Source organism: Canis lupus, chromosome 25 (assembly GCF_003254725.2).
Source record: "Canis lupus dingo isolate Sandy chromosome 25, ASM325472v2, whole genome shotgun sequence".
Taxonomy (NCBI): domain Eukaryota; kingdom Metazoa; phylum Chordata; class Mammalia; order Carnivora; family Canidae; genus Canis; species Canis lupus.
Window position 1 is genome coordinate 11,263,971 of NC_064267.1, and position 16,071 is coordinate 11,280,041.

At 39.9% G+C, this 16,071-nt stretch overlaps 1 protein-coding gene across 8 annotated transcripts in view; it reads left to right on the plus strand.

Annotated features, from left to right (window-relative positions):
* FLT1 (fms related receptor tyrosine kinase 1) overlaps nt 1-16,071 on the plus strand; it is a 179,224-nt gene that overhangs the window by 57,843 nt on the left and 105,310 nt on the right. For all 8 annotated transcript variants that reach the window (XR_007406055.1, XM_049101467.1, XM_025462612.3 and 5 more), the window contains 4 exons: nt 246-420; nt 1,407-1,524; nt 3,924-4,093; nt 4,503-4,662. Coding sequence is in view for 7 of the 8 variants with exons in the window: in XM_049101467.1 (XP_048957424.1) it covers nt 246-420; nt 1,407-1,524; nt 3,924-4,093; nt 4,503-4,662 (623 nt within the window). In the remaining variant the exon portion in view is untranslated. The remainder of the gene's footprint in view (nt 1-245; nt 421-1,406; nt 1,525-3,923; nt 4,094-4,502; nt 4,663-16,071) is intronic.

The window sequence follows — 16,071 nt, forward strand, 5'->3', positions numbered from 1 at the left end:
TGAGAAACTATTAAGTTAATGTATATGAAAGTCCGTCTGGAGAGAGTGAAGGACTAAATGAGTGCTACGGTGGCAAATATTTGAAATGCATCGAGACACAGTATGAGTTTCCAAATATCTTACTGTTAGGTGGCTTTGCCCCTCAGCACAAAATGTTGATCATCTCAGTAATAAATCTGAAGAATGCTGTAACCTTGAACACGAACAATTACTATTTCCACATTCGTTACACATTTTCCTTCTAGAAAAATAAGAGAGCTTCTATAAGGCAACGAATTGGCCAACGCAGTTCCCATGCCAATGTGTTCTACAGCGTTCTTATTATTGACAAAGTGCAGAACAAAGACAAAGGACTTTACACTTGTCACGTGAAGAGTGGTCCATCATTCAAATCTGTCAACACCTCAGTCCATATATATGGTAAGTCACCTGTGCTCTGCTTTCTATCATCATGGATTTGGGGCAGATTCTATTAAAAAAGTACATTTTCCTCTGGCCAAGAGATACTCTAACATGAATGATACAACTTGGTTCCCCTCTTCCCTTTGCCAAAAAGCAAAGTAAAGTAAGTGTTCTTTAAATGTAATACTTTTGAATTAGACAGAGAATCTTTTCCTTGCCAGTTTATTGTGGTTAATAATTCAGTTAGATCATGTTATAATCTCTATTAAGTTCTTTTTTTAGTATTCCATATAAACAAGACTGGAAAATATAACAGACTTACCTTCATTTCTCAGGTATTAGTATGATTTAGAGAGAAAAATGTGGTGGGATAAATTATTTAGAATTGATGTGATTTTTATCCCTGGTCTTACTCTCATGAAATCCTAATATTGTTGCTTAATTCCAATAGGGAAATTCTGTAAAGAAAATACTTGAGCCTCTTTAGAATCCTTAAAAACCTTATTTATCTGCACTGTTGAAAAGAAAAATGGTGCGGAGCATAATCTCTGGAACAGTCTTGGCAGGTGGCCTTAGAAATTATTTTGACTTTCTTCAGTAGTTTTTTTTTTTTTTTTTTCTTTCTTAAATTGAATCATTTGTTTTATGGTGCCTGAAGGAACTTTCTCCCATCATACTCATGTTGGGCAGGTAGATTTTCTAAGTATCTCTACTTTTCTGTTATTGTGATACAGATATTTGAGGTGCCCCACTCTCTGTTGCCCTGCCTCTGTTTTATGTTTTACTCACAACCTTTTGATTTGAGAGTACCTCACCAGTTAGGTGCTTCTAAATTATTTTATTCAAGGATCACTATTTGGGCTCATTGATGGGCTTGATCAGAATTTGGCTCTGTTTATTCATTGCTTGCACCCTCCTTTTATGAGGCAGGGAGCCAGGTTAGTTTTGTTCTCTTTAGATAAACACAGCCTTTTCTAATCTCTTTATCACTTCTCCTTTCAAAGATAAGGCATTCATCACTGTGAAGCATCGAAAAGAGCATGTGCTTGAAACCATAGCTGGCAAGCGGTCCTACAGGCTGTCCGTGAAAGTGAAGGCATTCCCCTCACCAGAAGTTCTGTGGTAGGATCATAATTATTTTCCTATCAGTTTAAGATATGTGCTTTGTAAGTAGGAAGATGCAGGAGCCCTGTGATTTGAATTCCTGAAAAAATACCAGGATATGTTCCCCAGACAGTTGTGGAGAGCCAAGCACTGCGTTGGTTTCTGGCCTGGGAGCGAAGCAGGTAGGATGTGCCTGAGGGAAAGGGAAACTGTCACAGGATGGAGCAAGAGATATGAGGTGTTTCTGAGTGCTTCAGTTCAGCCATTCACAAGCTGTGACTAAATTTCTGCATCTCCAAACCTCCCCATGATGTCAACGTCCTTTGAATGGAATATGTTGGGCAATGAGTAGGAAGCATCTTGAATATGTAACATGCTCTATTAACCCTAAAGAAGTGGGCCCTTGTAATGAGGATAATAATTCTTTTATTATCTGAAAATAATTCTTTTATATACAGCTGGGATGAAAGTTCCAGTCTTGTTTTAAAATTAAACAAACATTAATAGAGACAAGACTTATTCAGCTGCAGGGGTGGAGGAAAGGACCAACTTGAACTAATTAAGTTTTTTTTGGCTCTAAGGGTGCATATTCAGAAATTCCTGAAGCAGGTTCTTTTTGTGTTAGTACAACACCTGATGTGAAACAATGTAATCTGTTTCTAATCTACAGTCGTTTTGTTAAATCGTTTTTAAATGCCAATATCTTTGGCTCAAACCATTACATTTTAAACAAAGAATAAAGTACAAAACTGATTAGGAAAACAACCCATACAATATAGAAGTGGTGCCATTATAGAATCACCTCCACCAGGCCTTATTTTGCTTTCAATATCCTATGATTAAAGTATTTGTTTTCTGTTTCCTCAGGTAGTTAGTAGGGGGTTAAAGAGAAAACTAAACTTTGTGCTATGCCCCTTCATGCTGTCACAGAAAAGTTTTTTTGTTTTGTTTTATAATGTACAAGAAATCCAATAATAAATTTCCTGCCAGTGTATGTAATTCCTTAATAGGAATTTAATCACTCCAGGAGATACATTCCCTGTTTCAAAAGTGTCTGAGGGTGTCCCCATGTATTAAACAGCACTAATTTCTTTTGTAACCAAGTAGCCAGGGCCTAAAACGCATACACCATAAATGGATCCATCTTTGAAAACACTGACTTGTTAATGAGAAATAAAGTAAACTAAGATGACATTTACAGTCATAGAATAGAGCATAGGCATTTCAACTGCTTTGGAACCGAGACCCATTAGTGATGATGATTTGCTTACAAGACCACGTAACATTTGCATGGATAGAAGCTAATACCAATATTTAATTTCCAATATTAAACCTTTATACAGAACACAATAAACTCCTAACAGAGTAAAAAATGCCCAGCTAAAGAACTGTGCAATTCAATGAAATCATAGAATTTTAATTAAATTTTGGAGAAACTCTAGAAAATTTGGAGAAACTGAGGCTCAAACGGGCAAGTCAGGGGCACAACACAGAGTGTCAGAGCCAAGTCAAGCATTCAGGCCTCCCAACTCTCAGCTTGTATGCAATTGCATGATATCTAGGCATTGATTCTATATTTAAAGTAAAAAAGAATTTTTTTTAAGTTCGGTACCTTTTGTTTGTGAGTTTTGTACCTTCGCTCTTCTTCCTCAGGGGAACAAATCTTGATAATCTTGATTTTACTATAGTTTATGAAAGGGACAACTGGTGTGACCATTTATACAACTAATAAGAACTCCACATGAGACCACAATAGGAAAGTCTATTTTTATTTTTATCTGGAGAAGTGATCTAGTTGATCTGACTTACAATGGCCCTTGGATTGCTGATGAAGCCCTCATGGAAAACTGAAAACATCTCGATGGGATCAGCCAGTGCTGCTGGGTGAATACTTAAGTCACATGGTGACCAGCATCCTCGTGGCTACCTTAAAACCAGCGCTTTTCTTTCTCCCTTCAAAGTACTTCTTCCTCCTTACCAATAAGTGTGAAGGGTTTCTCCCTTTAAAAACGATACCTGACAGGCGCCTGGGTGGCTGAGTCCAATGAAACGCCTGCCTTCAGCTCAGGCCCTGATCCCAGGTTTCTGGAATCAAGCCCTGAATCAAGCTCCCAGCTCCATGGGGAGCCTGTTTCTCTCTCTCTTTCTCTCTTGCTTTCTCTCTCTCTCATAAATAAATAAAATCTTTAAAATGAATAAATAAACAAACCATACCTGCCTTTTTTTTTTTTTTTTTTTTTTTTTTTAACCATACCTGCCTTTACCAAAAAGTAAGCATCTATCTTTGTAAAATGAATGTGGAGGACCAAAAGGCTTGGAGCGTATCAGCTTGAGCTCACAAAAGTAAATGACAGTGTTTTAAAATGCTATCTGAGAGGCAGTATGGAGTGACTTCCCAATCACACTCTTAACCACAGGCTAAAAGATGGGTTCCCCGTGACTGAGAAATCTGCTCGCTATTTGGTTCATGGCTACTCGTTAATCATCAAAGATGTGGCTGCAGAAGATGCAGGGGACTACATGATCTTGCTGGCCATAAAGCAGTCGAGTGTGTTTAAAAACCTCACCACCACTTTAATTGTAAATGGTAAGCTTGCTGTTCCTCTACTTTCTTCCAGTTCTGGGCAAGGAAAGAGTTCTGGGAATATAGGTAAATCGAAAGTCAATAGCACAACATCAGAGAAAATAAACTTTTAGTGATTATTTTAAAAACCATGTATGCCCCCATCATGCTGATTTCATGTCTGCTTATTAACTTCCATAAGTATGATTTTTTATCATCGTAATCATAATGTACATACTATGGAATCAATTTTTTACTGTTATCAAAACACTTCTACTTAAAAAAAAAAAAAAAAAAGGCTGTTAATGGCAACAATCATGTGTTTGTTTCCCTGACATCAAAACCAGGGAGAAGTGGTCTTTCATGCTGTATGTAGCCCAGGAGAAAGTCACCGCACAGCTCTTGACTTCTGTCCTATTCATCTCTCTTCCAGTGAAACCCCAGATTTATGAAAAGGCCGTGTCATCCTTTCCAGACCCTACTCTCTATCCCCTGGGCAGCAGACAAATCCTGACCTGTACCATTTACGGTATCCCTCAACCTACAGTCAGATGGTTCTGGCGTCCCTGTAACCATAATCATTCCAAAGCAAGGTAAGGACAGTTTGTTTCCAGATTAACTTTCAAATACTTGCCATACTTGGACTCAAGATTCTTTAATGGACACACATGGAAGTTTGCAAATGGAATATTCAGTTATATTTGGGGCAAAGGCTTTTGTTCTCACAGGAAAAAGTAGGTAATACCTACTCTTCTTTCCTCATTTCTAGTTTTTCTCTCTAGTTGATAGTGTTCAGAGCACAGGGGCAGGATCAATGTCACTTTGTGAGCCTTTTTTGAAACTCAGGTTGAAACTCCAGTCTTGTTCTCAACTGAAAACCTCCAGACTTTGGCTAATTCAGCTACAGTGGCCTTCCCATTTCCCATTTTGTGAACATTGGAAATGATAGGAGATCTTCCCTGCACTGATGATCACTACCCATTGTAGATTTTGCTCATGCTCTTCCATTCATCCGAAATACACTTCCACCCATTTGCTGCCTCCTTATCCTCTGAGGCTTACCTCTTATGTTAGCTTCTCTGTGAACTCTCCTGACTGCCTCATTCAGACTCCTTTCTCCCTCTTCTATATGAGCCTGTATGAGCCTGTATGAGCCGGGCCTCCTTAACACTTCTCTGGGTTTGCATCCTTTGCTGGGTTTGCATACATTTGCATACATTTGCTTTATCTTAGAGCCCTGAGCTGACTGAGAGCACCTCTGTATCTCTAGGCACACACAGTGGTAGAAGCTTACTGTGTGTTTGCCGAATGGCTGCGTCCCTACCTTCTGGTCATTGTGCAGTGCTTCCTTGCATCCTGTTGATGACTGAGTCCTGTTTCTCTTTTCTCATTTTTGTTTAGTCTAGAGGCATGATGCTAAGGACAGTTCATGGGAGCTAATTTGAAGGACGAGAATAGAATTGATAAGTGCAACAATAAGATATTATTGGGACTGCCCAAGAGCAATCACTTTGCCATAAATTTGCTTTATTGCTTTTTAACTCCACTTGCAGAGTGTTTGGGAAAATTGCTATTTTAAAAAAAAAAAGAAACTAAATGTTTAGCTTGATAAAAAGGTGAGACATGAATCTAGCATAAAGAGTGGCTATTTGGTTTTCTGGATTCTCCCTGCCATTTCAACTCTTCATCTTATGTTGTAATCTTTTGCATAAGGCCTTTCATTCTGAGAGTGAAAGCTACTAGTGAGTGCTAGGGTTCCTGAGAAGTAGCTGTTTCCACACATGTCCTGATTTCTCATGTGAATGCCATTTGCTAAGAATAGTAATATGGAGAAATTACAAATCTTGAATATCTTCTTTACCACTATGAGTACTTAACCCCCCCAAAAATGAGGTCTACTGAGATTTTGTATGGTTTTGCTAATTTAGGGGCAGGCATCCATATTTATGGATATTTATTTCTCCATCCCCTTAAGGCCTGGATATTTGTGCCAACCTAACATGCAAATAAGTGAAAAATAACTAAATAATTTAAGCTATTTAGAGAAAAATACAAAGTTTTGAATTTTCGGGGAATAACATAATGGCCTTTTATAGATGCTTTTAATGTTTGTTTTGACAATAACAAACCTAAAATTTCAATTCCAGGGGTGCTTAGGTGGCTCAGTCAGTTAAGTGTCTGACTCTTTGGGTTCAGCTCAGGTCTTGATCTCAGGGTCATGAGTTTGAGCCCCACAGTGGGCTCTCTGCTGGGCATGGAGCCTACTTAAAAAATTAAAAATATAATTTCAGATCTATTTAGGACAGATCTAGGAACTCTGTTAGAAAATAATAATTGTCAGTGAGGTAATATAATGTTATAAAGTTAGGTTTGGGGACACCTGGGTGGCTCAGCGGTTAAGTGTCTGCCTTTGGCTCAGGGTGTGACCCTGGAATCCCGGGATCAAGTCCCACATGGGGCTCCCTGTATGGAGCCTGCTTTTCCCTCTGCCTATGTTTCTGCTTCTCTCTGTGTGTGTTTCTTGTGAATAAATAAATAAAATCTTTTTTAAAAATAAAGTTGGGTTTGAATAATAGTAATAAAATATGGTTTGGGGAATGAAGTCATTTGAAGTAAAACTTTGGAGGCATTAGCTCTCTTCTTCTGATTTCTTTGTGGTACATGGGATCCTTCTTTTGTGTCATGGAGTAAGCTTACCAGGGTCTGGAAGGATGTGTAATTCCTCTTTGACTTCTCTCAAGACTCAAAGTAGTGCCTCTAATCTTCAGTAAATGTTTGTTGACCATTTGACCTATGCTCTGATCAAGGCATTTTTTTAAAAAACCAATCACAAGACAGAAATGCAAGCTTTAACTTTTTCAGTGATATTTCATTTAAAAAATGTTATGTCATTACTTGAAATTATCTGCTATAAAATATGCATATCCCTAAGAAGTTATTTTTTTTCTAAGTCAATAGACAGAGAGTTATTTTTTTCTAAGTCAACAGACTGAGCAACTTACCTGTGTCAGGCCTGAATTCAATGCTTGATGGTTAAATCAGTACATTTAACTTAGAGATATATAGGACCTTTGTGCAGTAGGACACAAATAGAACAGATAGAAGCTAAACTTAGCAGATAAATGGAGCCTTCCTTAATTATTAGAAGTTTTCAAATGTGTCTTTGTATAAATGTATTTTATATATTAACACTTAGATACCATTGTAGATAAGAATTTTAGTGACATTTGAATAAAAGACATTCTATCGCATAAATTTTTAGAATTTTATTTTGAGTTACATAGTAACATATTTGCATGGTGGTATCTATTCATGCCTGTCAAAAGAGATTAGGCAATTTTAATACATACACATTACTCTTGAATATATAGAATAATTCTTGGTATTTAAATTTTAGGCTCTTGTTAAAGAACATATCTATATATGGACACAACCGAAGCATTAGGGTTAGTTTTGAGGTTTGAATGTGTTTCAGTAGCTCAAACTTTTTTTTTTAAAGAAAATATATTTTATTTATTTATTTGAAATAGAGCAAGTGAGAGAGAGTATGTGCCAGGCAGGGGTGGGGTAGTAGGAGAGAGAGAAAGAAAAGCAGGTTCCTCACTGAGCAGGGAGGCCAACACAGGGCTTGATCCCAGGACCCCAGGATCATGACTTGAGCCAAAAGCAGACGCTTAACTGACTGAGCTGCCCAGGTGCCCCTAAGTAGCTCAAACTTATTATTTGGTTTAATATGGCCAACTAATAAGTTTATGTATTTACTAGTACCCAGTAAATACATAAATATATTTTAAACTTGTCAGAACTACTACTCAACTAGTCCATCTTTGTGGAAATTAAACCATAAATAACATTAGAAGAAATTTCCTCCTTAAAAAAAAAAAAAAAAAAAAAGTGATACACTGCTAAGTCTTAGCTATGCTTTTGATTCACCCAGAGTTTGTTCTTATAAAACATTGCTAATAAAAGAGAGGGAAAAGGTACTTTCCAATTCACATTCCTAATGAGCGGGGAAGAAATATAACAAAAATTTTTCCCCTTTTACTTTCCTGCACATTTGGGTGGTAAAGTAGTAGGAGAGCTAGATTTTAATAGCATTAAAATAACTTATCAATGCCCAATGAAGTGGAATTTTGAATTTTTCCTCATCCTTAGCAATTAGCAGAGACTTCTAAATAAATATTCCCAAACTTGTTCCAGATTAGTATGGGCATAACCTAGGGCATGTGCATAAAGGTAGGTAAGCTTATAGTCCCTTTCACATGTGCATAGTTTACAGCTTCTGTTCATATAACATACGGATGATAATTCTACACACTTCACAGAGACAATATGAGGATAGAATGAAGTAATGGACAGAATGCTGAAGAAAGGCAAGGTTGTGATAACTGCTAGCAGTAGGATAAGATTCTCTAATTAATAAGGCTCTAAAACTTTTAAGGAACTGGAAAAGAATTTTCTGCCTACTATAGAGCTAGTTTCACAACAGTGACAATTTTTAACCTAAAGTTTCTGAGAAGTGAACACAAATGGTGGAAAGTCAAGTGTGATTTTGCTGGGCTTGAGAAATAGAAATGTAGTAGGCCTGGGGGTAGAATTGACAAAAAAATTAACGTGATTTTTCAGAAGAAAAACAAAGGAAATACAGATGAGTTAAGCAAAAAGAAAAGCAAGACTACGAAAAACTGCAGTAGGGGACCGAAACAACCGTCCCGGTGTGTGCGGCCTGCCTCACTCACTCGTTTCCTGTCATGGGAGGAAGTGGTTCTGACCTGTGGGTTGGCAAAGGCCAGGGTGGGGCAGCATGGGACATGGGAGAGCTGATTCCTACTTGGTGAACCCACAGTAGATTCTAGAAGTTCACCTCCCCCCCTCCGGATGTTGAAGAACTGAGTGGGACTACCGAGTGCGACTCACCACCCATGTAGTGAGCTGAGTTTGCTCACATAGAGCTTTGCCACAGTGCTGGTTCCATCTCCCGGGCATAGCATGGAGATTGGTCTCTACAGGAATGAATAACAGTCTTGAACTGGAGGGAAGGGACCCCTCTTTGGGAAATGGAGTAGATGGATTTGTGGGGCCCGGCTGGAAACTGATCAGACAGCCTTGGCATGATGCTGGTACTCAGATCACCCATTGCACTTTCTTGGGAAGAGTCTGAGATGGTGGGAGCAACTGACTGGAGAATTCAGACCTGGCTGGGCCATTTACTCCCACAAAGAGGAGGGTGGTGAGTGGGCCGCTGCTGAGTCCTTCCTGACACTCGCCCTTAACCCATGAACGCCCTTAACCCATGAACGCAGCCCAGCAACCCAGCCCAGCAACCCAGCCCAGCTCCCCAGCCCAGCTCCCCAGCCCAGCAACCCAGCCCAGCTCCCCGACCCTGTCAGTGCCCAGCTTCTACCCCTCTGAGGTTGCTTTGTCTTCTTTTTAAAACGAAGGCTTGCCTTTCAAATGTTGAATGTGTTTGTGTCTTTTCTCTGGGGAGGGGAGGGTGAAGGTCTGCAGCCCCTGCTATTAACTGCTGCTTTGTTTTTAGAGCACACGCTCTTTCCGTCACAGGCTGCTTTCATTCTCTATCCCCATCTAACTATCGAGGTCACATATAACACTGATAGATGATAACAGAGTGGCAGCACAAACTATGCTGTTTTTAGTGGAAAAAAACCGTTAAGTGAATTCAGTTCTTTGGGAAAAATCTCATTTGCTTTAGCCAGCTATTGGTGGTGACCAGTAAAAATACATAGAGAGAAACTCTTGCTCCTTCTGCTACATTCACATTGCTCGCATGTTACAAATGCGTTGTGCACATCGTTGGTGTTCAACCCAAATACACTGTCACCCATCTACTTATCGCACCAACCGTGCGTAAAACAAAGATCCACACTGTTGGCCATTATGTTTTATTATGTAAGATCAAACATATCTGTTAATTACTTATTCTCTCTGGACGTGTACCTGCAGAATGTCTATTTCCCAGTCTCAGGGATAGAGACCCGGGAAGCAAGGAAGTGGGTTCTATTCTTGGCACAGGCCCTGACTTCTTTGTGACCTTGGCCAGTTATTTAATCTGTGTTTCAATTTCCCCTTCTGTAAATGGTAACTGCCCTGCTTCCCTTTTCCTATAATACATAGCTATTCATGAGTGAAATGAGAAAATCACTTAAAACGACATTTTCTTCATTCAAAAAAGCTTGAAATAATTTCCTAGTTGTGGCACATTGATATTTCCCCCCTTCTGCTTCTTACAAATTATTAAGCAATTTGACCCGAGGATTAACTCTGGGGATCAGTGCCCAATTCATTGAAAAAAATGAACCTGTGAAAGTTGAATGGTTGTAAGAGAAGAGCTTCCATCTAAGTATGTATTCTGTGGTACAGAGCTGCCTCAGTAATTATAATGCTAGTAATTACCCATTAAAAAAACAACCCACAGCTCCCCCACTGCGGGTGTCAATCCACATTTTTTTCATTGCCAACCTGGACTACCTGTGCCAGTCATGGCCCAGCCCAGCCAAGCAAAGGCATTATGATTCTTTGCCCACTTAGCCCAAAAACCTCGCTTGCTTTATTTGATCTTTTGCCAACGAGTCCCTCTGGAATGCAAACAAATGTAATTGGATTCTCAACTCATGGCAGGTGAGGAGGGTAGAGTATTCTGTATTACTTTCTTAGCCAGAATGGTGGATTTTCTAAGAAAAACGTGATAGGTGTACGTGGAATTTTAAGGAACTGCTTCCAGAACTCTAAAGCCAGTCAAATCTGGAGTCTCAGATAGTTACACGCTTTAGAAGTTTAATAGGATGTGATAATCCCTGCCGCACAATTTGATGTCCCATTTTGGAACCCGCCTCACCTGCCCAGCGGTAGAGGACTGGGGTTTGGGTCTGGGAAAGCAGACCACTCCAGGACCAAGTGTGCTTTGCTGGGCTTCCCAGGGGGTGGCAGGGCGGGGGGGCAGGGGGTTGATGGGAGGTGGCCTACAAAATAAAGGAAAGCAGAGGCATCTAGGAACTCGGAGAAGGACTCGCTTAATTGCATCTCTCTATTGTTTACATCAGCAAATTGGCAAAGAAAGGAAGGCTTGGATCATTAGGGATGTGTGAGGGATAGATCATCTGAGATCATCTGAGAGACATACCCCGCTGATGCACAAACCTAACAGGACCCAAACAAAACAATTGTTAATGGTAGTTAATTAGAAATGTACTCAAGGATTTAATTGACTGCCAGCATGAAGGTCTGTTATTTTGGGGCTGAAACAATGTTATGTCCCATATTCTACTATCTACAAAATGAAAGTTTTAAACAATTTAAACACTGAAAAAGTCAACATTTCCTAGGGGCTATCTGTAGGTCAGATGTCAAAGGAAAGCATGATTTAAGAAGACCTTTCCTTTTGGAAATATCACATACTGCATGTTTTTTTTAACATTTATCACATCCCTCTTAAGCATATATATAATTTGTGTCCATGTGTCTCTTGCCAGATTTTCCATGCAAGGTACGTATGGGTTTATGGACTCAAACCAGGCACACCATCGAGAGTTTTAACGTGCCATACACAAAACCCTGAATCAAAATGGGGATTTTAAAGAAGGAAGACTCATTCACTGGAGACCACTTTAGCAGAACTTTGAGCTTGAACAAACAAGCTCAAATTAATCTGGCTGTCTTCTACAGGAGGCTTTCATCACAAGCAAACGTGAATGTTCACTTACTAATGAGAAACTTCTTGCTTTCTGTTATATAATTGCTGGATGAGGAAGTGCATGCTGCCCAATGTGAATGTTTGGACGAGCGCCCTTATTAATATTTCATACAAAGTCCTGAGAACAGAGCACGAGTTCATTTGCCAAATGCCTCTCTGCCACTTTTCTCTGCTTTGTGAGATTTGCCTCTTTTTCCCACTCCTCATGGTAATACGAGTCTGATGAATAATTGTTTCTAATGAATTAACTGTCTCCTGTAATTGCTGTCAAATATTTCATTATGTGTTTAAATTAAACCAAAAGGCTGAGTCATAGGAAGTCTACGCAGAGCAGTTTTTAGAGGGATCTTTTGAGCAAATTCAGCATTGCTTCCCAGGATTAGGAATATCAGAAGGTAATGACATATGGTTTGGGAAGTTTCCTTAAAAAAGATGGGTGAGCCTCTCAAATTTTCTTTGATTTTTAAAACTCACAGATTTTTAAAAATTGAATGAGTATTTTCAAGACTGAATCTAGAAACTAATGTCCAGACACAAGAGCCTTAGGTAATAGATAAATAGGACAGATCACTTATAAGACATGCACCTGTTCTTGGAAGTCTACATTTTAGTTAGATCTCCATTGACTTAATAGACTGTTTTATTCCTTTTTTTGTTTGTTTGTTTTTTGTTTTATTCCTTTTTTAAGGAAACCCCCACCCCAGTCCCCCGTAGTGGTGTAGCACAAGGAATAAAATCGGGAGACTATTCTTGAAATATAAACTCTGATCACTGATTTTAATGTAGCCTCCCTGCCCTTTTAGGTGAAAAAATACAGCCTGGTGCATTGAGAAGATAGAAAGGATATAATGGATTTAGACTATGGCCAGATGGTGTCTTAAAATGCGCTTCAAGTCAGTAGAACTTGTTTCTTCCTACTTTCTCTAGAAGCCTCGGGATGTCTTGTCACCTCAAATGCCACTATCTACTTAATGATAACAGACGTAATCAATGAGCCCTTCCTAGTGCCAAAGCTGTGTTCTCCCCTTTCCATACAGTGTCCCTGATCTGTACAATTCTACAGAATGGACATAATTTCCTCACCAGGAAACTGAAGCTCAGAAAGTTATTTCTCAGGTGTTTTCAGATCATGGAATAGGAGAGGCTAAGTAGGTTGGCATTTCAGAAGGTTACTTTTCATTGGTGTCCCATGGGATTCCTCCAAGTACACCCCATGGGTTCCCAGAGAAAGTCACAGAAATCCTCAAGGGGGACTTGCCTAACCCACTGGGTTTACTCTTGAGCCAGTGATCCCACAAAGTCCACCTGTAAGTTAGAGTTGCACTGTGAGGATGGGAAGGAAGAGGAGAAAGAGCAGCTGGGAGAATTTGACTCAGATTTCACGATTACTTTGGGAACTGGTGATGACCTGTACTGGTCTGGGCGCCAGACCTACAGGTGCGAATAGACCTTTTGACGGAGTATAAACCTAGTGGGACAAGCAGGTCTAAATAAGACCAACCTGAGGAGGAAAGGAAGTCAGTCAATTTGGCACTTCTGCTGTGATGGCACTGGCCCTCTGTATGACTTTTTCCCCATGCGGGTGGCTTTGCTCTCTTGCAGGGGAGTCTCATTCCCTCCTTTGTTGTTCAGGATTAATTTTTTGGATCAAGATTCAGCAAGCACTCAGACCTCAGAGAGGGGGCTCACAAAGCTGTGGATTTTTGCAGGAGGCAAAGAATGGGCTGAGGGGGAGGGGAGGATGAAAGAAAAGGAGAAAGCTTGAGTTTATAGTTGATGAGTAAATGCAGTAAAGACATGGACGTCTCCACAGGCCTTGACCTACTCACTTGGAATGCTTCATTCACTTAGAATTAGGGAATCTTCAAGATTAAGAAGAGCTTGTTTTATAGAGGAGAACTGGCACAAAGATAATTATCCCTCACCTCACAGCTAGTTCATGGCAAGCCTGAGACTGGGCCCAAGTCTCTGATTTCCTGTCTATTATTCCTGTTCGTTCTTATTTCCACCATAACATTGCATTGAGTCTCCATGGGAGGGGCCTGTAACCTCGATGAATAAATGAACTGTCATGGTTTCAGTGGCTGGTAGGTAATAAGGACTACAGTTTCAAGGAAACTCTGAGGGAAATAAGACCTGAGTCCTAAAGATGATGGGTAGGTACTAGAACAGCAAACAGAAAGGAACATAGATATGACAGAGGGACATGGGGATACGAATGGGATGAAGAGTTGAAAAGGACATGCACCAAGCATAACTTGGCCGGCTCATCAGGTTTGGGCTGAGAAAATTGAAAACCAAAACTTGGAAAGCTGGATATGGACCTGATGTAGAATTTTTCATATGAGGGCTAAATAGTTGAGCCAGCCATTCATTCTACCTCAGCCCTCCTTCCTGGCTAATGCTTGGCTCTTCTGCTATCAATTGCACATGGGCCACCTCATCACTTACATGCGTGGACTGATAGACTTTCACAGGTTCATTGTTGGCGGTCTTACTTCTGTCACCCGTCTTTAGCATGTGTCATGTGCATTGTGTCCCTGAAACTCTGTCCTGCACATCTGAAGATCAAAGCCTTAGAATCCAAGAACTTGGATTTTCACTTGAGCTTTTTAAAAAATGATCGGGGGAGGGGGGGTGGCTCCTGGGTAGCTCAGTCAGTTAAGCGTCTGCCTTCAACTCAGGTCACGATCTCAGGGTCCTGGGATCGAACCCCTGTGGGGTTCCCCACTGAGTGCGGAGTCTGCTTCTCCCTCTCTATCTCCCTCTGCCCCTACCCCCCCCCCTCATGTTCTCTCTCTCTCTCTCTCAAATAAATAATATCTTTAAAAGTAAATAGGTAGATTAAAAAAAATGATCTGGGGGCATGTTATCCCATTTCCTGAGGCTTTTAACGTTCCAGATGCCTTGTCTTCATCATTGAAAACTATGTAAGATGATCATTGATTGCTGCCTTATTGAGAAATTCCCTCGTGTGAAAAAGCCTTTGGGTAAATAAGGTGAGGAAAACGAGAATGGGTGGAGACTACTTAAAGCCAAATAGAAGATTATGTCCAGAAGACTCTATGGCCTAGGCTTTCTATTTTTATTTCTTTTGTAGCTGAAAATTATTGAGTACTTTATAGTACATTAAGTGTTTAATGTATGCTTTATATGTACTGCCTCATTTAATTATTACAGAGCTTCTGTGAGGCAGATCCGGGATTATTGCCATTATAGAAAGTTTAAGTACCTTGTTAGAAAATCAGCCCTGGTTTTCTGGTGTCAGAGTCTATAAATGAGTGGCTTTCTCTCACATCATCAACCAGGCACTTCATTTTCATTATGAGGGTTGGCTCTGTAATAACTACTTAGACCTTAAGTTGATTAATTTGGGGGCACAAGCTCATGATCCAGAAACAAATATGTTTGGAGAGGCCTATGTTAATGACATCAAGAACCAATTTTAAAAGGTATTAGGATGCAGAAAAATATAGTCTAGAATTTAAGGTCATGGGCTACAGAGCCTGAATCCTGGCTCTACCGCCTATTACTGTCTACCAGCTTCTGGGTAAAATAAACTACCTTTGTATGTCTGAGTTTCCTGATCTACACAGTAGAGATAGTAGCACTGATACCTTAAGCTTGTTTGCAGGGATTAAATGAGCTAGTATATAGCTCATTTATGAAGTATTTAGTTCCGTGGCTGGTGCATTGTGAGGGCTAAGTTTGTTGGCTGGAACTTGTCCAGTATTTTTAGATTACTCTAGGGCTGCCCACTGCAAAGCAGCTTCCTTCTGAAGTGGCATTATATGCACAGGAATATCCTGTGAAAGCTGACAATATTCTGACAAAATGATCCATGCTGTTAGGTTAATGTTCTCCCAGAAAATATGCTTGCATCTTTAATTTTTTAAAAAAATTTATTTATTTACTTATTTGAGAGAGACAGAGAGAGAGAGAGAAGGGGGAGGGACAGATGGAGAGGGAACGAGTCCCAAGCGGACTCTTCACTGAGTGCAGAATCCATCACAGGGCTCCATCTCTGAACCTTGAGATCATGACCTCAACCAAAACCAACAGTCGGACACTTCACCGACTGGCCACCCAGGCTCCCCTGTGCTTGCATCTTTAGACAGGTCTTCTGACTATGGTGATTTACTCCAAAGAAATTAGAATGGAATAGAAAGGGTAGAACTTTCAGATTTTTTTTTCTTTTTTTTCTTTTTTGGAAATTAGAGGAGCTATAATATCCTAAGTCTACTCGCATTTGAAAATTCTACCTCAGCTATTCAAACATTCATTGACCCAA